Source organism: Eublepharis macularius, chromosome 1 (genome assembly GCF_028583425.1).
Source record: "Eublepharis macularius isolate TG4126 chromosome 1, MPM_Emac_v1.0, whole genome shotgun sequence".
Taxonomy (NCBI): Eukaryota; Metazoa; Chordata; class Lepidosauria; order Squamata; family Eublepharidae; genus Eublepharis; species Eublepharis macularius.
The window spans coordinates 7,794,437-7,815,850 of NC_072790.1; the positions used below are offsets into that span (position 1 = coordinate 7,794,437).

The 21,414-nt window shown below is 49.0% G+C and overlaps 1 protein-coding gene across 1 annotated transcript in view; it reads right to left on the reverse strand.

Moving 5' to 3' along the window:
• LOC129344673 (5'-3' exoribonuclease 2-like) overlaps positions 1 to 21,414 on the reverse strand; it is a 66,937-nt gene that overhangs the window by 5,262 nt on the left and 40,261 nt on the right. The window contains exons 23-25 of the mRNA XM_055001502.1: positions 8,913 to 9,049; positions 2,354 to 2,699; positions 1,994 to 2,185 (exon numbers count right to left, since the gene is read on the reverse strand). Of these exons, the coding sequence (XP_054857477.1) occupies positions 1,994 to 2,185; positions 2,354 to 2,699; positions 8,913 to 9,049 (675 nt within the window). The remainder of the gene's footprint in view (positions 1 to 1,993; positions 2,186 to 2,353; positions 2,700 to 8,912; positions 9,050 to 21,414) is intronic.

Genomic DNA, 21,414 nt, shown 5'->3' on the forward strand with positions numbered 1-21,414 from the left:
TTAATCATGGACATGAAAACTGAGGGGGCTCCGGCCAGGCCGAAAGGCATAACTAAGTATTCATATTGGCCGAGTGATGTGTTGAAGGCCGTTTTCCATTCATCCCCCTCTCGAATACGAACGTGAAAGTAAGCATCTTTCAAATCTAATTTCGTAAAGATCTTACCTTGAGCCACGACGTTGAGTAGATCTCTTATGAGCGGAATAGGGTAGGCATTGCTGGAAGAGACCGCATTAAGACCTCGAAAGTCCGTGCATAATCTCAAGCCCCCATCTTTCTTCTTTACAAAAAGTACTGGCGCTGCATGGGGACTGTTAGCTGGCCGAATAAATCCTCTTTGAAGGTTGAGGTCGATGAATTTGCGGAGCTCCTCTCTTTCGTTGGGACTCATAGGGTATAGGCGGCCTTTGGGCAGCGAGGCGCCAGGTAAAATTTCCACAGCACAGTCTGTCCTCCTGTGAGGAGGTAACGAGTTGGCTTCTTCTTCTGTGAAGGCTTGGGTGTACGCCCTGTATTGTTTGGGTATTAGGTTGATTTCTTCCTGGGAGAGGAGAGCCGGTTCGGTTGTGGTCGGATCTTTTCCCCAATTTTGATCCCACCGATGACTTTTGCATGACTCATGGGTGAATGTGATGCTTCCCTCTGCCCAGTTGATGTAGGGGTTATGATCGCATAACCACCGGCTCCCCAGGATCAAAGGGTACTTCGCGGTGGCACTAATAACGAAAGATCTTTTTTCCCAATGTTGCCCCATGCCTGTGATGATTGGCATGGTTTCTGTAGTCACTGGATTCATGTTAGTGCCATCCATTTGCTCGAAAATGACCGGTATGTCTAATTCTTTGACAGGGAGCACTAGTCCGTTTACCAAAGCTGGTGCAATAATGTCTCTAGAGCAGCCCGAATCAATGAGGGCTTGTACCCGGATGTGCATCTTTCTGTCGGAATTCACTAAAGTCACTGGTATGAAGAGTATGGACCCATACGGTCGGTTCGGAACCGGAACTGACTGAGGTTTGATCTGCTGTTTGGGTCCTTTCACGACAGATCCATTTCATTTCCCGAGGAGGGGCTTTCTGGATTCTCCCCTCCCACCATCGCCGTTGGATCATATTCCATAACTTCTTCCAGTTCTAGCCCCCTCTCAGGGGGATTTCTTCTCGGCGCTCCCCTACCTCTTGCCGTTCTGGGGGCTGGGGTAGGGCGCGGTGGCGCCGGGTAGGCAGCGGGGGCTGGGCGTCTGAGTTGGAGTAGAGGTCTTTGCACAGGCCGATAAGGACATTGCGCTGCAAAATGACCACTTTGTCCACACTGCAAACACAATCCTTGTTGCCATCTAGCATCTCTCGCTCCACGGATAGCGTAGCCAGCCCCCCGGCTCCCTCGAGCAGGAGTGGAGGAGCGTCTTTGGCCCGGAGGTTGTTGGTGTTGCTCCACCAAACGAACTTCCATCAGACGGTTTTCTACTTCACAGGTCAATTGTATCCACCCTAACAGTGTAGGAGGATTATCTTGCATTAAAGCTCTGTCCAGCAATCTAGGGTTTAAACCCTGTTTAAACATGATAATCTTGGTGGATTCCTCACACCTTGGGCATTTGGCAGCGAGTTGTCGGAATTTTGCGGCATAGTCTCTAGCCGACATGCTGCCTTGCCTGATAGCCTGCAATTCTGTTCGGGCTCTGGTTTCTTCTAGGGGATCCTCATATTGAGCTCGGATTGCGTCTACCAGCCCTTGGAGTGTATCTAACTCAGGGGCCCCCACGTTATACAGTCCTACATACCAGTCAGCTGCTTTGCCTTGAAGACGTGACCCCAGATGTTCGATTTGACTAGCTTCACTTCCGAAAAGATGCCCCCAACGATTAAAAAATTGTACTACTTGTACTAGAAAAAATCCCAATTTGGAAGGGTCCCCATCGAACGTAGCATCCAACTTGACCCAACCCATTGGAAGATCTTGTCGAGGGGCCGGTGCCGGCATTGGATAGACATCGAGTGGGCCGAGTTGTAAAGGGGGTTGTCGTGGAGCTGGCGGCAGCTGTGGTAGAGGTTGCTGCGGGTGCGGTTGCGGCTGGTACGGTTGCGGCTGGCGCGGTGGAGGCACTCCCGGAAGCGGCTGGGGGAGTCCTCTCGGCATAGGTCGCGTTGGCCGAACGGGTGCTGGTTCCCCTCTAGGCAGCGGCTGATGAGGGGCCGGCCGTAATGGTAGCGGATGGGGAGAAATGGGTTGGAGAGGTACCGTATCCCCTCGCGGCCCTGGCGTTGGTCCCGTCCCTGGAATTACTCGAGGTGTGGTCCCTCCTGGTATGCTTGGCGGTTGGTTCGCTTGCGTTGTAGGTGGAGGGGCTACCGGCTGGTCCGCTTGTGTCGTGGTTGGAGGGAGAAGCGGGGCCGCCGGCTGTAGCGGTTCTCCTCCGCCGTTGGTAGGAGTGGTGGGACGGGGATCTCCCGGCTGCGGCCCGTCACCCCCTCCACTGGTCCCATCGTCACCTGGTCTGACCGGTTGGTCAGGATGGGAATCATCTGGACACGGGTTATCTGGGCCGGGTCCTTCTCCGGTAACCGAGTCATCATCTCCCGTCTCTGGTGGCTGCTGCGGCCAGGGTTGAATAGGGCCCCCCGGCCGAGGTAGGAGCGTTTGAAGGTTGGCCAAACTCTGACTGATGTCTGGTAATCCAGCGGGCCGATCACGACCGCTGTCCCCCGCAACTAGCACTGACAGCAGGTGGACGGCACTAGCCAAACTTTCTTCCATATTTATGAGTCTGCTTTCCAAAAGCTGCACTCTATCCATAGTTTCTTCCCCCTCAGCAGCTCCGGCAGTCTGCGAGGTTTGCCTAGTTTCAGTCCGCGATCCCGTGGTGAGCATTTGCTGCCAAGGCAAGGGTGTCTCGTCTCCTCGCTCCTCTTGGGACCTCGCGGCTAAAACTCCTTTTGTCAGGCCGGTGATTGCCGAAATCCCTGAGTCAATGGCTATCGTTCTGCTCTGCAGTTGCACCCACTGGTGCTCACTTACTTCTTGTTGCCCCGACCACGGGGCGACTTCCGCATAATCCCAACTCAGGGTGCCACGGCGGGACGTGTCCCACTCCGATTGTTCGGTCGACCTATTCCAATATAGCCAAGGTTGATCACCGGTTTGCTCGGGGATGGATTCCAGGCTACGCCGACTATCCAGCTGTAAATGCGTGAACATCGCGCTGGCCCTCCTATCCCTCGTTTCCCTTGGTCTCGCACCCCACTGTGTCGGGGTAGGCAGCGACAGCAGTGGGAGAGCTGTGGCCCGAGGCTGGGTATCAGCCCTGCTTGGAGCAAGGGTATAGATCGTTGTAACCGAGGAGTTATTCTCCCTCGGTGCAGGTATTTGAGAGTCCGAGCCTTGAGAGCCGGGGGAGGCATACGGGTCAAACAAAGGATCCCTGACAGGGACAGCTTTGGATTCCGTCTGATCCGGCTTAGGCATTGGAAAATTTGATTGGTAACAAAATGTCAGACTTGTGGCTAGATAACGTTCTTACTCCAGACTACCTCCTGCAATTAGACAACAGTCCATTGTTTCCAAAAGGCTTTTACTGAAGAATTAGTTCATTATAGTCCACGAGCCTGAATACAAAATCCAGGATGGTACATATGCATTGTTACCAATGAAAGGCAAAGCATGAGGAACAGAGTAACAGATCACAGCAGGCCCAACCTCCCCCCACAGTTCTCAAAACAACCCCTTTGAAGCCAGAAGCGCGGAAACTTCCCAAGGCCGGTTCTTGGTGGAACGTCGGTAGCCAAAACAATCCTTTTCTGTGAGATAGCTGCCTGGGAACCTTGGCACCTGGAAGAGAGTACTTAAACACTGAAAGGATTAAAAATGGAGTCGGTTAAGCAAAGGTACACAAGAAAGCAGTCTGGTCCTGACACCAACCTTCCCGGAGTACACCATGAAAGCTATTTTTAATTTTTTAAAAATATATATGAAGTGCCCGAAGTGCCAAAAGTGCAGAATTTCATCAATAAATAGTAATAAATAGCTGTAACAATTCCATCAAAAATCTACAATTTCATGACTGCAAATTCATGATTGTATGAATAATACAACTGTATGAACAATTGTATGAACAATACAATTGTTATTTAATAACAATAAATTTATTGTTATTAAATAATTAATTAAAAAAAGAGAAAAATCTACAATAAATATCTATCAAACTATCATCTCATACATATGAAATCCAATTTTTACAACAATATCCAAATGGTGGGAGAAATAGACAAAACAATTCATTCAACAATAATATTCAACAGTTCATTCATAATGGTGCTCAAAGGCACTCAAGTCAAAATGATCAAATGGTAGTAAAGTCCATCATCCGAAGCTGCAAGACTGCCAAGAGCCACGCCTACGGGTTTTGCCAGCATACATTATCCAATCCCGTTTCGTACAAACACTTCTCCACAGGCATTTTTCTGTTGAGCAACATAATATAATATACTAGCCATTCACGCACTAGTTTGTAAATTTCATTAAATGTCATTATGAACCAACTAGTCACAGCAACTGCTTCAGACAATCTCACTCCACCATATCGGTATTCCAAGGACGGTCTGACGCCGCAGGCGGCTCCTTTAGAACAAGGCAATTTAAACATTCTTTCCCTTAAAGGGACAGCAGCCTAGAGTTTCCTAGCTCCATTCAAAATTCATATTAATAAATAACACGTAAAATCCAGTACTTTATTCAAGCCGTAAGGTGCTAAACTATTCAGCCAAAAGATCCATCGGGACTCTAGCTGTAATAGTTTCTGTTCCGCATTCACATGCTTCGTTGCATCTAAGACCTCCAGGACAGAAACCTTAAAGTCCTTCTGCGTACCATGGAACTTAATAAAATGTTCACCAAGAGGGGCTTCTGTTACTTTATGCCAAATCCTTGACAAGTGCTCCTGAACTCGAAGTTTTAAAGGACAAGTAGTACTGCCAATGTATATCAATGGGCAGCTACATTGTATTAAGTAGACCACATGTGACGTTTTACAAGTAGAGGAAGTTGAAGAATATAAAGGTCTATTTGTGATTGAATTAATAATGGTAAGAGAGCAAATATTACAACTCCCACAGGGGAGATGACCTCTTGGGAGTTATTAGAGGTTTCCTCAAAGGAGGAGTGTACTAGTATATCTTTCAAGTTTTGTGTTTTTCTGTGCTCACCTTGCCTGCTACTGCTCATAGTTGCGGTGGAAGAAAAGGGAACAGGGAATGGCGTTTTACTCTGGAAATGACATAACATTTGGTCAACATTCTAAGTATCCCTCCCAAATCTCTATATTTTTTTTCTACAGAGATTTGGGGGGCTCCTAGAATGTTGACCAGAAGTGATGTCACTTCCAGCAGCTTCCATCCCCACTCTTTCTCACTAAACATTTCCCTTCCAAGTCACCTACTCTTACTGTCATGTATGCAAGCATCCATGCCACTGTTGTGTTCTGCATCTTATGCTGAGAATGATATAAGCATCCATGCCATTATTGTGTTATGCATCTTGCACTGCATCTTAAACACATACAATATTTAACTTTGGCATTATATCAGTATCTTATGCATTTTATGTAAGTCACCTAGACTGCTAATACTAATTTCCAGAGGAGCCAGTGGCCTCTTGTTATCTCTAAGAAATATGCACTTTCACTTCTGAGTGTCCTTGGACTGGAGCTGTAGCTGTGCACTGAAATGTATCTTTTTCACAGGAGGGAATGATTCCACTCTGTACTTTGTCTAGACTAAACTACTCTGTTCCCATGTAACTTTTTGGGTTTTCGCACCTGAATGCAAACGGGCCAGAGGGCAGGAGAATGTCCCCTAGAATCAGTAGTCCTATTGAATAATCACTTCTGCCAACTTCTACCTATGAGTGTACACCTGAACTGAATAGATCTCTGAATAAAGTTTCTTCAACCAATGCACCTACATGCTTGCTGTGAGGGGCTTGGGGGGGTGGGTCTAACTGCCAGGGACTGCCACCCTAGGACTGACACACTAACCTGTAAAAAAAAATCCCAAGAGCTAAAAACCCACCCCAAAAATCTCCCAGGCACAGACCTGGCAACTCTACTGATCATAGTTCTTTGGAACCACACCTCTGTCTTTAGAATCATGTACTTTTCATGGTAAGAACGGGATGGATGGATTTGGGATTAGGATAAATTTTGTTGGTAATGCTGCCTTTAGATTCTTTCGTCAGCACTTCCACCACCACCACTATAAGCTTATTTCCTTTACAGTTTCTAAATGCGGCTCTAAAACATTTGCTGTGGAGTGAAACCTGGCACAAGAAACCTTTACTGAAAACTATTTGTTTCTCTGTTGAAAACGAAGTTGAAAACCCAGGGTCCATCAAGGTCAGTATTGTCTACTCAGACCAGCAGCGGCTCTCCAGGGTGTCAGGGTGTCACATCACCTGCTGCCTGACCCTTTCCACTGGAGATGCTGGGGATTGAACCTGGGACCTTCTGCATGCCAAGCAGAGGCTCTGCCACTGCCCCTCCTCCATGCAAAGGAACACAGTCGGCTTGGAGTATTGCAGATAAACACAATTCATCAAAATTCAAAAGGGTAAAAGTTTGACACCAACTTTTCACCAGCCATTATGTTTTCTAAGAAAATTAACTGAAAGAAGGGGCATAAAAATGACTAGACACAGCGGCTTCCACAAGGGACTGACCACTAGAGGAGTGACAGTTACTTATTCTTTTCGTTGAAAATGTAAGCAATTCCTGGAATGATTTGAGCCACCCTCTCCAGTTACGACTCAAGTGATGCTTTGTGTAATCAGCATAGCAATCAAAGCCAAGGCTTCATGTTTACTGATTGGAATATGTCTTTTTTCTGATTAGTGGAAAGGCAGTTAATTGAGAAGTTTATGGACTGAAATGAAAGTAATAAAATCAGATACTGGACAACAGCAACCAAACCTGCCATTCTCCTAGAATACTATCAGACTCCACTCGACTCCCTCCAACTATCAGCATACAATTACTCATCATCTGAAAATTGGCACATCAGGGTCAAATCGGGGAACAAGACTCCCACCCCCCACCCCTGGTGTGAGTTTAGAGAGCTTAGATTGGATTGACTATCAACCGGCTAGACTCCAGTTGTGATTCACATGTAACAAGACCACCTGAAAAAATACATAGCCTCTTTCACCAAGCCCAAAAGGTTAATTTCTCTGCATTTCTTCAAAAGGAAGGAAGGAAGGATCAAAAAGAACAGAAAAAACAGAAAAAGGAACAGAATAATTTTGCCAGATAATTTTTTCAGATTAAAAGGTTAGCAGGAATTAAAATTTTCAGATTAAAAAAATTAGCAGGGATGAATATTCCTATTAGCAAGGATGAATTTTATTATCAAATATTATTTCTTCAAAAAGAACAGTCAATGGGGAACACAATTTATACTGGGCAATGTCAGGCCACAGTTCACATCAACTGTGTGTGTCCTTAAAATGCTCCCCAGTAACCTCTGCAATAAGTATTCAGCAGTCAAGCTGATGGGGAAGGAATATCCCGAAAGCAGAGAGCTGCTTTTTTTTAAAAAAAGTGGGCTATACATTTTAGAAAGTTACTTTAGCACAGAATTTCCTTGAATTGGTAGTTGTAGAGCACTAATTTGTTTATTTATGTCATTTATAGTCTGCTTTTTTCACTGAGACTCAAGGCGGATTACACAGTGTGAGATTAGTACAGTAAACATCAGGAACATTTCCATAAACAATGCCATAGGGTAAATAGGTACAAGTTCACAAAGACACAGGATTAGCAGGAATCCAATACAATATAGTGGGGAAGTCTATGGTTCCTAACTCATTAGCGGATCATCTGAGATCCCCTCCCTACAATACAGCCCTCCTATCTGAGTAAAAAGCCTTCTTGAATAATTCGGTTTTGCATCATTTGCAGAAAGCCAGGACAGCAAGTTCAGAATAAGCAAAAATCATTCTAATACTTTTATTATATTTATTTACCTTGTATATATACCCCACCTTTCTCCCCAATGGGGACATAAAGCAGCTCACGTCATTCTTCTCTCCTCCAATCATCCTTACAACATCCTCGTCAGACTGGTTAGGCTGAGACTGTGTGACTGGCCCAAATTCACCCAGCGAGCTTCCGTGGCTGGCGGGGATTTGAGTCTGGGTCTTCCAGATGCTATTCTAACACTTTAACAACTACACCACACTGGCTCTAGCATTCTTTAATATAATTAATAGTGTTTTAGACACACACTATATCTGCATTCTTTACAACAGTCCTGTAAGGTAGTCTGGTATTATCATATTTCAGATAGGAAGCTGAAACTTGCCTAAAACCACCAAGCAAGTTTCTGATTTAGGTGAGACTTAAACTGGGCACTTCCTTGGTCACCTTTTAAGCCACTGTACTACGCTAATTTTTAACCTGGTTTGTGAGAAATTTTATTTACTAAAATATTTATACCACCCTTTCCCTTGGGGCTCCAGGAGGTGTGCAAATTCAAGATTAAAAGCATACGACAAAACCCCTTAATCCCTCTCCCCAAGAAAACAAGCCATTCCTCACAGCTACAAAGGCCTCACAGTGCCTCCTAAAAACTTTTAAAGGTAGCGCCCTCCATCACCTCCTCAGGGAGCCCATTCCACAACGTGGGAGCAGCTCTAGTAGATGCCTTGTGGGTCACCCTAGTTGGTGCATGGGGATGTATGGAGAAGACAGTCAAGCAGTAATCTGTTAAAAGCAGTGAAACAATCAAAGAACAATTGTGCTGTACAACAGGAGAGCTGTCCTTGTTTTAACAAATGCAGAAGAGAAAAATCAACAAGATTCCATCCAATTCCACTGTGACCTGGCCAAATGATGAAGCGGAAGGGTAAATGAAAAGCTTACTTGCAAGCAGCTTTGGGATCTGTTGGGGTCTGCTCAGCAGGGGTCTGTAGGAGCTTCCTTGATTGTAAGTTCCTGGAGGACCAATGTTGCTGTAAACTCCACTGCCGGACTGTCCTCTGTCCCTTGACATTGAATGGCTGCATTACGGGGAGAGAAAACGAAATGAATGAATGTATCCATGTTCAGTGAAATTTAAAGTCAATCATGTATACTACATCGGTCATATTCACGTTTCTCTAGGCTTAGAATCACAGAGTTGGAAGGGACCTCCAGGGTCATCTAGTCCACTCCCCTGCGCAATGCAGGAAATTCACAAATACCTCCCCCCCACCCCCCACCCCAGTGACCCCTGCTCCATGCCCAGAAGATGGCAAAACACCATCAGGATCCCTAGCCAAACTGACATGGGGAAAATTGCTTCCTGACCCCAAAGTGGTGATTGGCTTTACCCTGGGCATGTAAGAAGGGGTCACAAGAACTAAGCACTGATATAACCCTTCCTGCCCTCCCTCTCATGATCTGCCTAGATTCTCAGAATCAGCATTGCTGTCAGATGGCCATCTAGCTTCAGCTTAAAAACCTCCACCGGAGATGCTTGCTTCCATTTGATCCATATTACTGGGTCTGAATTAACTTTGGATCTTAGAATTGTTTATGAGAAGTTGGTGGTGGTGGAGAGTGCTGTCAGGTCATAGCTGGCCTACAGCAACCCCTGCTGGGGTTTTCAAAGCAAGAGACAGGCTGTTGCCTGCCTCTGCATAATGACTCTGGTCTTCTTCAGAGGTCTCCCATCCAATTATTAGCCAAGGCCAAGCCTGCTTTGCTTCCAAGATCTGACGAGGTCAGGCCTGCTGGGAGAAGTTACCAGCCTGCATATTTTTCCTTGTTTTAGTGCTCTGAGTTTAGCCTTGAACGAGATAACCAAATGTATTGTTTGCTGTAAAAAGAGTTATGAATATTTGGTTCAATGCCCAGAAAAATCCCAGGAAGAATAGCATGGAATTGGCTATTTGTGTTTAATTGGAAAGTACTACTGTATACTCAGAGTAGAGTCATGTTTGGCTGGGAAAAGTAAAGCGATGCAGTAGAGGAATTGATATCCCAGCTTTCTGTCCTCACAGGGGCCACCAAGGTGGCCAACAAATTAAAACATACATAACAAAACCACATTTTAAAACCATTAAAACCAACCAAAAAGAACACCACAAGGTCATTAAGACCATCTTGCTATCTACCCGTGGGTGGAAGGCCGAAAGAGCAGCAAGATAAACTTTAATAGAGGAATTGGACAAGCCCTTATCTTTTAGGGTTAACAGGAATTCTAGTATGTCTGAAATCTGACAATTAAATGTGTCCAACTCCTTAAGTGTGACCCACCAAACAACCCTTTTCCATTTAAATGCATAGGACTTTCTAGTATTTGGTCTCCTCGTGTTCAGCACAACCTCTGCTACTCTAGCAGAAAGTGACCCTAGTTCCCTATAAGCCACGCCGTCAGCCTCAGTCTGGGTAGGTTGTGAAACCATACTCCGTCGTGAGTGATTAGATCCAGCTGAAGACCAAACTGATGGCATCATCCCTTGGCTAGATGGAACACATGCTGGAACCAAGCTTGTCTGGGGCAAAATGGTGTTATTAATATAACATGAGGTTTTTCCACCTGAATTTTGCTCACCACTTGAGCAATTCGTGGGAAAGGAGGGAAAGTGTAAAATAGATGCCCCATCCAAGCAATCTGAAATGCAACTCCCAGAGAATGGCGACCCAGACCTCCCCTGGAGCAGAAAGCCAATGCTTTCTGGTTCCCTTCTTTCGCAAAAAGATCTACTTCCAGACAACCCCATTGTTCGAACACTGGTTCCAGGTATACATCTGGACCACTCGTGATTCTCCGACTTCAGTCTGCCCAGAGAGTCTGCTGTTACATTTGTCGTGCCCGGAACGTGAACTGCTTGTAAAGAGACACCCCTGGGGATGGCCCAATCCCAAATGCTCATGGCCTCTTCGCACAAAGTCCTGGACACTGTATCTCCCTGCTTGTTCAGACAGAACATGGCAGTGCAGTTGTCCGTAAGGACCTGAACGTTCTTGTCCTGGATGGTATCTGCAAACTCTCGATATAAACGCTATACGTATGGCACATAACTCCAGAACATTAATGTAGAACTGTCTCTCATGGACAAGCCATTCCCCATGCGCAGTCAGGGTCCCGCAATGAGCACCCCATCCCGAAGTTGAGGCATCAGTAGATATGGACACATGAATCTGAGGGGCCTCAAAGTTTATACCCCTCAGTAGGTTTCTCTCCTCAGTCCACCAGGACAAACAGCACATAACCCTTTTGGGAACAGAATATCTCTTGTTCAAACCCCTAGTTTCAAAATCTCGTACAGATGAGAACTATAATTGAAGCACCCTCATATGTAATCTTGCCCAAGGGGTGAAGAATGTAGTCGCTGCCATCAAACCAAGTAATGTCTGGATGGTCAAGGCAGATTGAAACCTACAGAGTTGGAAACGATGTATGAGACCAGAAATCTGTCTGTCTCTCTCAATCGGGAGGAACCTCAGTTCAGTGCGCCATCTAACACTGCCCCTATAAACTGAACCTGTCTAGATAGAATAAGGGAGGATTTCCTAAAGTTGACAATTAGACCCAATTTGTGACATGAAGTCAGTACCAATGCTACAAAATCCTGCAAGGCCTCCGCTGACGATGCGGTAAGCAACCAATCGTCTAGGTAGGGGTAAGGAAGCAACCCTGCCTCCTGAGGTGGGCTACTATAACAGTCATACACTTGGTGAAGACCCTAGGAGCCGTAGAAAGGCCAAAGGGCAACACTCGGTATCGATAAACGTTGCCATTACAAACAAAATGTAAGAATTGTCTGTGTGAGGGGTGAATTGCTATATGAAAATAGGCATCTTTTAAATCTAAGACGGCAAACCAAGCACCCTGTGGAAGTGGCTGTAATATGTTCAGCGTCACCATCTTAAATAGTTTCTGCTGAACGTGCTTGTTAAGCCTCCTAAGGTCTAAAATAGGTCTAGCACCCCCATCTTTCTTAACGACCAGGAACATGTTAGAATAGAACTCTGACAGGGATTCCCCTGGAGGGACCTGTTGTATCGCCCCCTTAGCCAATAATTGGTCTACCTCTGCCAGTAAGCCCTCCAAGGAGGAGCCTGATACATTATTGGGTACAGTCTGAGACAGGTAACATTTGAATTCAACTTTATAACCAAACTGAATGATAGTTAACACCCATCTATCAAAAGTTATCTCCTCCAAAGCGGAGAGGAAGTTCACCAACTTATCCCCCAAAACAACTGACTGTTCCAGCTCTAGTCAAAACTGTTTTTGTCTCGAAGCCTCCTTGCTAGGAGGAGGTTGTTGGCTTTGTCTGCCATGGTTGTTAGGGCGTCATCTGTGCAACTGCCCCTGCTGAGATTGTTGGTGACGGTAGCCGTACTGAGGATACGGCTGGTATCGAGCAGATTGCCCTCTGCAAGACTGCTGATCTAGGCGCTACTGTCGGTAAGGGTAGCGTTGGTTAGGCAGATACTTAGGGAGTACACCATACGAACGGGCAGTTAGGCGATCCTTCCTCTTTTGAGAGAGGTAGTAGTCTGTTTTGGTGGAAAACAGAGTAGAGCCTTCAAATGGCAAGTCCTCTATTTTGCTCCTTGTCTCCAAGGGCAAGGCTGTGGTACGCAACCAAGCATGACGACAAAGAACAACAGAGGATGCCAATGCTCCCACAGATGTATCAGCGGCATTTCAACCTGCATCAATCTGCTGTCTAGAGACTTTCAACGCCTCCTCTTGAATGAGCTTTGCCAGGACCTTCTGATCCTGGGGTAACTTATCAATGAAGGACGACAGGCGACTCCATAGAAAAATCTGATAGGCTCCCATGATCGCTGCATAATTGGCAATTTTTACATTCATGGCAGCCAAGGAGTACAACTTCCTGCCTAAGGCATCCAGCTTTCTACTCTCCTTGTCAGAGGGTGTATGGTAAGAGCTCTGACGCTGTCGAGACTGCATCTCCTCTGTTACTAGCAACGAAGGAGGAGGGTATTGAAATAGAAAGGCACAAATGTCTTCTCTATTCTTGCAGAGGCCTTCCAGCCTCTTGGACATAGGTTGTGTAGAAGCGGGCTTCTTGCATATAGCGTTGATAAGATCTACAAACCCCTCTATGATCAGAAATGCCACAGTAGAGGGATTCCCAGAGTAAATGTGTTTCAGGATTTTATCCTTGGGTTTGGGGTCGATAGCTGTCACCTCGATCTCTAAAGAGCAGGCCATCCTAAGGATTTGTTCTGTGTACATTCGGTAATCCTCAGTGGGAGAAACCTGACTGGATCTGACAATGACCTCATCGGGAGACAGATCCGATACTGGGTTAGGGCTCTGCTCCCTGCTTCTGTCAGACAAGCGGTAAGAGAGAACCGACTCTGGAATGTCATATGATGGCCTCGCACGCCTACGCTCCTCGAAAGTCTCAAATCCCGAAGCAATCAAGTGAGTGCGATAAGGCTCTCCCAGGTCAAGTCCATATCTGGAGAGGTGTGAGCAACAGGATCCGGTTCTTGGTGAAGCCCGATGGTGTAATTCTCATTCAGATTGCCAAGGTTCATCTGACATATAGCCCTCTTGGAGTTCGCCCTCCTCAGTCAAGAAGCGATAAAGAGGGGAGGCTGGTCGAAGAGAAGGCGTGCGTGGTGTTGAAACCAAGTGCTTTGTCTTGTGTTGAGCCTTCTTATGAGCAGGCTTGGACAGCTCCTTCAAGCGTTCTTTTGACTCTGAACACCTCGACTCCAGTTGCCTCGGCTCCGATCTGATTGGATCCGCATGTTTCGGATCCAATCTCTTCGGATCCAATCTCTTCAGTGACTTAGGCTTTGAGCTAGATGGTCGAGACTTCTTCTTCGGTTCCGAGGAACTTGATCCCGGGGTCTCCTTGTCCTCATCTGACCATCTCTTCTTCTTCTTAGGAGCACCCAAAGGCATCGACTCTGGCACCATCACAGACCTTGTCAGTTCCGTAACAGATCTGGGGACGCCATCAATTGATGGGACGGATGACGGATCCGAAGTGAGTCAGCCGGAGGTAGGGAGGCTTTTTCGAGGGCCTGAATAGCTGTCGTCCCTGCGGACGCTAGGGGAAGAATCTTTGGGACATCAGACGCTCATGGCACATTTCCACAGGAGGGCCTTAAGGTGCTTCGCTTTTTCTGCCCTGGCCTTGTGGGTGAACGCTCTACAGTGCTCACAAGTCTGCACGTTGTGGCCCTCGCCCAAGCACTCCAGACAGATAGAATGGCTGTCTGTCTTGGTCATTTTACTAGCACAGGAAGCGCAGTTCTTAAATAAGGCTGTATCAGCCATCTTACAGAAAGCTCACCCACTAGGCCTAGAAGAAAAACAAAGTCAATGACGAGGGGATCACACTAGAACCTTCTCTACTGGCAGCAAAAAAGGAATTGGAGGGTCGGGGGCACCACCTCCCAGTGTCTTTCAGAGGGAAGTTGCACTCATTCGCACTGGGAGGCGAGGGCCCCTAGTGGACTAAGCTAGAAAAAGTTTCCGATCGGTAGGCCTGCACATGCGCAGTCCCCATGTGGGACTGCACAGAAGATGGACAATGAACAAAAGCTCACACTTTAAGACCCACACAATCATAAATGTCTGACCAGGCTTAGTGCTGGACGTTACTGCACCTGAGAAACTCTTAAACAGGGTTAACATACCTGTAACTTATGTTCATCGAGTTCTTCTGTGCTGACACACATGGGGACTGCGCAGGCGCAGGCCAGCCGCCGGAGAATTTTCTATAGCTTCTATGGCTCCGAAGGGGCCGTTTGTCGCGCGCCTCAGCGACCGTTTTCCTGCCCAAATGGTCACATGCTCCTCCAGCGACCAACGGCCCCCTTCCCTCAGTTCTCCTTGCCGCCGCTTGACCAATACACTTTAGCCATAACACCTTAAAAATACCAATTCCCGTTACAGCCATCACATTGTCGTGCATTGGAATTCACAGCGGGGTAGGAGGGAGGGTTGTGTGTCAGCACAGAAGAACTCGATGAACATAAGTTACAGGTATGTTAACCCTGTTTTCATCTTCGTTCTTCTGTGCTTCCACACATGGGAGTGTACCAAGCTTCACATAATAAGGAAGGTGGGGTGAAATCCAACACAATTTTATTACAGAACAACAACAACAACAACAACAACAACAATGTATACATACATATATACATTTCTACAAGCTGTGCAGCAATATATACGCACTCAGTATTTACATATACACACACATAAATATATATATATATACATATTCATATACACAGCATATCACCCAAGGGTACCCAGCAGGTACGCAAGGAACCCCATCCAAGACTCCCCTAGGAAAAAAGGGAGTGCAGGACAGCCTTGGCCACAGATACATCCTGCTCCGCATTGGCATCTATGGCATAATGCCTTACAAAGGTGTCTGCAGAGGACCATGTGGCCGCTTTGCAAATGTTAGCTAGAGGCACACCCCTGAGGAGTGCCGAGGAGGATGCTTGGGACCGCGTGGAATGGGCCCTGACATGAAGTGGGCAAGTCACCCCAGCTAGGGAATAGGCCTTGCTAATGGCCGTCACAATCCACCTAGACAGGGTCTGTGAAGAAGCCCTGTTACCCTTGTCCTTGGCCCCAAAGCACACAAACAGGTGAGGGCTCAACCGGAATCCTTTCGTCCTATCCAGGTAATAGGCTATGGCCCTCTTCAAGTCTAGGGAATGGAGGGCCTTCTCCCCCTTCGAGGAAGGGTGAGGAAACAACGCAGGCAATGCAATATCCTGCGAGAGGTGGAAAGCGGACACCACCTTAGGCAGGAAACCCAGGCAGGGACGCAGGACCACCTTGTTGGGATGAAATAACAGGAAGGGCGGGTCAGATCGCAACGCAGACAGCTCACTGACCCTTCTGGCCGATGTTACAGCCACCAGGAATGCCACCTTGTACGATAACATGTCCAAGGGGCAGGTTGCCAGAGGTTCGAATGGAGGCAACATAAGACGTGAAAGCACCAGGGACAGCGACCATTGAGGCACCGGTGCCGACACAGGTGGGTAAAGGTTGAACATGCCCTTAAGGAACTGACGGGATTTTGGGTGAGAAAAAACTGTACCACCCTCAACTCGGGTGTGAGCAGCAGAGATAGCTGCCAGGTGGACCTTGAGAGAGGAAACCTTCAAGCCCAGGTCCCTCAGGTGACACAAGTAATCGAATATAACCCCTAGGGGGCTGCTGGCAGGCACCACTCCTTTAGCAAATGCCCAAACCTCGAACCTGCGCCACTTGGCCGCATAAGAGCGCCTAGTGGATGGTCTGCGAGCATTCAGGAGGACCCTCTGTACCTCCTCCGAAAAACCTATAGGGGAGGAACGATCCACCAAGCCGTCAAGTGCAGCTTCCTGGGGGCGTGATGGACTAAGCTCCCGTTCAGGAGAAGGTCTTGCCGAGGGGGCAGACTCACATATGTCCGTTGGGACATCCGCAGGAGCTTTGGAAACCAAACCTGCCTTGGCCAAAAGGGGGCCACCAGGATGCAGTCCCGTCCTCCTCTATCTTGCACAGGACCCTGGGAATCAAGGGAACGGAGGAAACATATAATGCAAGCCCTGAGTCCACGTACACTGGAAGGCATCCCCAATAGAGAGGGGGTCGCTCCCTGCCCTGGAACAGAACATTTGGGCCTTGGTATTCGCCGCTGTTGCGAATACATCTATATCTGGACGACCCCACATCTGGAAGATCGGCCCAACGCACTCTACGTTCAGTTCCCACTCGTAGTCCAACATAAGGACCCTGCTCAGGGCATCCGCCCGGGCATTGTCTGACCCTGCCACGTGTATGGCCCGAATTGTCACGCCATTCCTGATTGCCCACTGCCAAGTGAGCGTGGCTTCCCTGCAGAGCGCCATGGACACTGTGCCCCCCTGTTGATTTATGTAGTACATGGCAGTCGTGTTGTCCGTCTGTACCAACACCTGGCGATTTTTCAAGAGTGCTGTAAGGGACACAAGTGCAAAACGAATGGCTCTTAGTTCAAGCACATTAATATGGAGGGTCTTTTCCCTCTCAGACCAGACATCTTGCACACAGACATCACCACAATAAGCCCCCCATCCCAGCAGAGAGGCGTCAGTGGTAACCGTGACGTCAGGATGCTGATAACCAAAAGGGGTCCCTGTAAACAAATGGTCATCAGACAGCCACCAGTCCAAGGAGGATAGGATGACCCTTGGAATAGAGAATTTGAGGGACGGAGGATGCTGCTGAGCATCGTACCTCCGCACAAACCAGTTCTGGAGAGGGCGCATATACAGCCTAGCGAAGGGGACCACCGAGGTAGCCGCTGCCATATGACCCAATAAGCACTGGATAGTGCGCACGAATTGGAAACGGTTCCTCTTAAACATGGACACAAGACCCCTTAGGGACCTAGCTCTCTCCAAGGGGAGCAAAGCCTTACCCTCCATGGAGTCCAAAAGTGCACCAATGTAGGAAACCTTACAGGTGGGCACCAGCTTGGATTTTTCAAAGTTTACCAAGAGCCCCAGGCGTTGACACGTGTTAAGTACTAAGCCAATGTCCTGCACCAGCCTAGACTCCGACTCAGCCACAATGAGCCAGTCATCGAGGTATGGAAAGATGGTACAGCCCTCCTCCTGAAGGAAGGAGACGACGGGGGCCACACATTTCGTGAACACTTGTGGGGCAGTGGATAGGCCAAAGGGAAGCACCTTATACCGGAAAACCCTTCGCCGGTAAACGAAGCTCAGGTATTTCCTGTGCTCTTCCCGTATTCCCACGTGAAAATATGCGTCCTTCAAATCAAGGACCGCAAACCAATCCCCCTGTTTCAGCAAGGCAATCACAGTCGCCAATGTAACCATTTTAAATTTGGTCACCTTGAGGAAGGCATTAAGGCCCCTCAGATCTAAAATGGGACGTAAGCCCCCATCCTTCTTGGGAACCAGGAAGAACCTAGGGAAGAACCCCGTCACAGAGTCCTCATAGGCCAATTCTTCCACAGCCCCCTTGGCCAAGAGCGACACGATTTCCGCATCCAGCTCGGCCATAGTGTTATTGACAGCTGTCAGGGGTGAACTGCACCTAGGTAGGTCAATGAATTCCAGCCCGTATCCCTTATCAACAATTGTTAAGACCCATGAGTCAGATGTTATTGACTCCCACTCAGCGAGGAGTGGACTCAGTCTGTCTGAGAAATTTGGGGATACGGCTGGCGCGACCCGTCAGTACTGCCTCCCGGCACCCTGCTGATCTCTCTGCTGGGCCGGTGGCTGTGACGGGCGAGGCTTGAAGGATCTACGCCTCCTCTGTTGCTGTGCAGGAGGATAGGTACGCTGCGGGTAGGCAGGATACTGCTGGTAGCCCGGCCGCTGCTGCTGGTATCTGCCTTGGTAGTGGTAAGGGCCATACCGGGGAGCGTACCGTGGCTTGGAGGTGGGCTTGTCCGCAGGAGCCAGCCCCAAGGACCGCGCCGTCTGCCTATCCTCTTTTTTATTTTTTAGGGTCTCGTCGGTGGACTTGGAGAACAGCGAGTCCCCTTCAAAGGGCATGCTCTCCACCCTGGAACGCACCTCCTGAGACAGGGCGGTTGACCTCAACCAGGAGTGGTGCCTGAGGACCACCGCCGAAGCCATTCCCCGTGCAGCAGTGCCGGCAGCGTGGCTCCCCGCGTTCATCTGCTGCTTGGACAGCCGCACAGCCTCAGTCTGCAGCAGGGATACCACCGCTTTCTTTTCAGGTGGGAGGTCTCCAACATAGGACGCCAACTTCTCCCAGAGATAGAGCTGGTAACCAGCCATGATGGTCTGGTAGTTGGCGATCCTGAGGCCCAGCGAAGCCACCGTGTATTGCCGTCTGCCAAGTGCGTCAAGCTTCCTGCTCTCTTTGTCAGCTGGCACAGAAGTGTGGCCTGAACGCCGGGGGTGGAACTCTTCCGTGACCAGTGAGGAGGGTGGAGGGTGTTTCACCAACGCTTGCCAGGTGCCCTGTTTGATTTTATAAAGCTGCTCAATCCTCTTGGATGTTGGAGGCTGGTCACAGGGCACCTTCCACACCCTATCCACGATCTCCTCAATACCCTCCTGCATGGGGAAGCCGATGGACGCCGGGTTGTCTCCGTAGATCCTTTTCAGGAGCTTGTCCTTGGTCTGGGGGGTCGCCGATGAGATGTCCATCTCCAGCGCCTGAGCCATCTGTGCCATCTGGTCTGAGTAGATTCTCAGGTCCTCGTATGGTGAGCCGGTACACGGCACCACGTCGTCGGCCGGCGAAGGCTCAGACCAGGACTCAGAATGGTAGTCCCCCAGGCTCTCCACTTCTCCCTCCTCGGAACCGTGCCGTGAGTCCTCACCCTGGATCGGTGGGGGGAACCACGCTTGCCTCGACGTCGAAGGCCTCGGTTCCGAGCCGGAGAAACCGGCGGGTGCCCCTTCCCACTGGCAATGGTACGGCGGGGGAAGATAGGAGGCCTGGCGGTGGCGGGATGCGACCGAACGGTCGGAGCCGACACTCCCTCCAGACCGACGCCGCTCACGGCTGGCAGCAGAGGGAGAACGACGGGCAGGCGATGGTCGACTCCGACTTGGTCGTGGGCTCGGTTCCGGCCCTGGAGAAAACTCGGCCGGCACCACCTCGAACGCCGTCGGTTCCGGTACCGGCTCTGAGACCCCCTCCGGCTCCGGGGAACCCAGGTGGGGAGAAGGCGTGCGAGGGAGTACGACGACGTCTTCCTGTGGCGCGGGACGCGGCGACCGGTGGCGATGCTTGGTCTTCTTCTTCTTGGCCGGTGGCTCCGAAGAAGACCTCGGAACCGACGGGCTCCTCGACGTCGCAGCGGACCTCGGCTTCGAAGTGGACCTCGGCTTCGACAGCTTCGCTCTGATCGGAATCGAGCCGGCCGTCGGTTCCGAACGGGGACTCGGCACCACGATCCTCGGTTCCGAAGCTGGTCTCGGATCTGACCGGGTAGAAGACGCGCTTCGGGGCGGCCTTGCCGATCCCTGCGCCGGTGAGGCCGCTTTCGACGCCAAGGTACTTGGGGGACGCGATTTCGACCCCGACCTCGCGGAAGCCACTGAGCCCGCTCTAGATTGCCGTCCGGCAGAGGGGCTAGGGCCGGCCTTGGGGGAAGGCAACGGAGTACCCTCAGACATGACCGTCTGCCACAGGGAGGAATTTAATCGGGCCTTGCGGTCCTGCCGGGCCTTGTTAGTAAAGCCTTGGCATATTCTGCAGGCTGAAACATTGTGGGTCTCCCCCAAACAAAATAGGCACAGTTCATGGCCATCGGTCTTGGCCATTTTAGTGTGGCACTGGAGGCAATGCTTGAAGAGCGCCTTTGAGGCCATCTTCAGGGGCACGCTAGAGAGAGGTCAAACAGTCCGGGTCGTAATTACCGAGTCCAAGTCAAAGTCCGAATCAATAAGCAGAAGAATAGCCGAAGTCCAAAGCCAAAGATCAATCCAGAAGTCAAAAGACACACAAAGCACAGAGCAACGAAGCTCACGTTCTCTCCAAGCGGCGGCAAGAAGAGAACTGAGGGAAGGGGGCTGTTGGTCGCTGGAGGAGCATGTGACCGTTTGGGCGGGAAAACGGTCGCTGAGGCGCGCGACAAACGGCCCCTTCGGAGCCATAGAAGCTATAGAAAATACTCCGGCGGCTGGCCTGCGCCTGCGCAGTCCCCATGTGTGGAAGCACAGAAGAACGAAGATGAACGTATGATACAAAGCAATAAAGCAGAACGTGTGTGTGTATCTGCATCTACACAAAGCAAGTCATGCCACAAGCAAGGAAACAGCATATAGAACTGGATGAGACCAAATGGCACTTGCGTACAGACTTCCTGCATTGAGAAAAGAGTTGGACTGGATGGCCTATAAGGTCCTGTACAACTCTATAACTCTATACAGAAATGCACACTGACCAATTTTCCCAATTCTTTCTCCCCCCAAAAGGAATCAAAGCAGTCATTAAGTAAATGTGCGTGCATTTGTACATGAAAGTGTCAAGGTTGTGAATGATTTCTTACACATAGTACCATGTGTTTTGCCTAGTGTTAGAATAATGTTAGCAGCCTGGTTGTCTTAGATTTCTGGACACTGCCTCCCCTGGAGTTTTCATGAAAATGCAGAAGGAGGATGCTCTCAGGCATCAGGCACTGGGTCCAAGGTTCTAAAGCCCCGAAGACACGAGAGAGTGTCTCTGTCACTTGATGCAGAACCAGGCATGGGGATGGTCAGTCCTGACACAAGGAAAAACTGAGCTGACTTCTGGGATTCGGAACATGATCGCATATGAATAAGCTGGTTACATGGCTTTACTACCATTTCTTTGCATAACTCAATCATTGTACTACATAAAAGGCTAAGCATATTCAAGACAACTCACTTCCTATCCTGGTGCACCTCC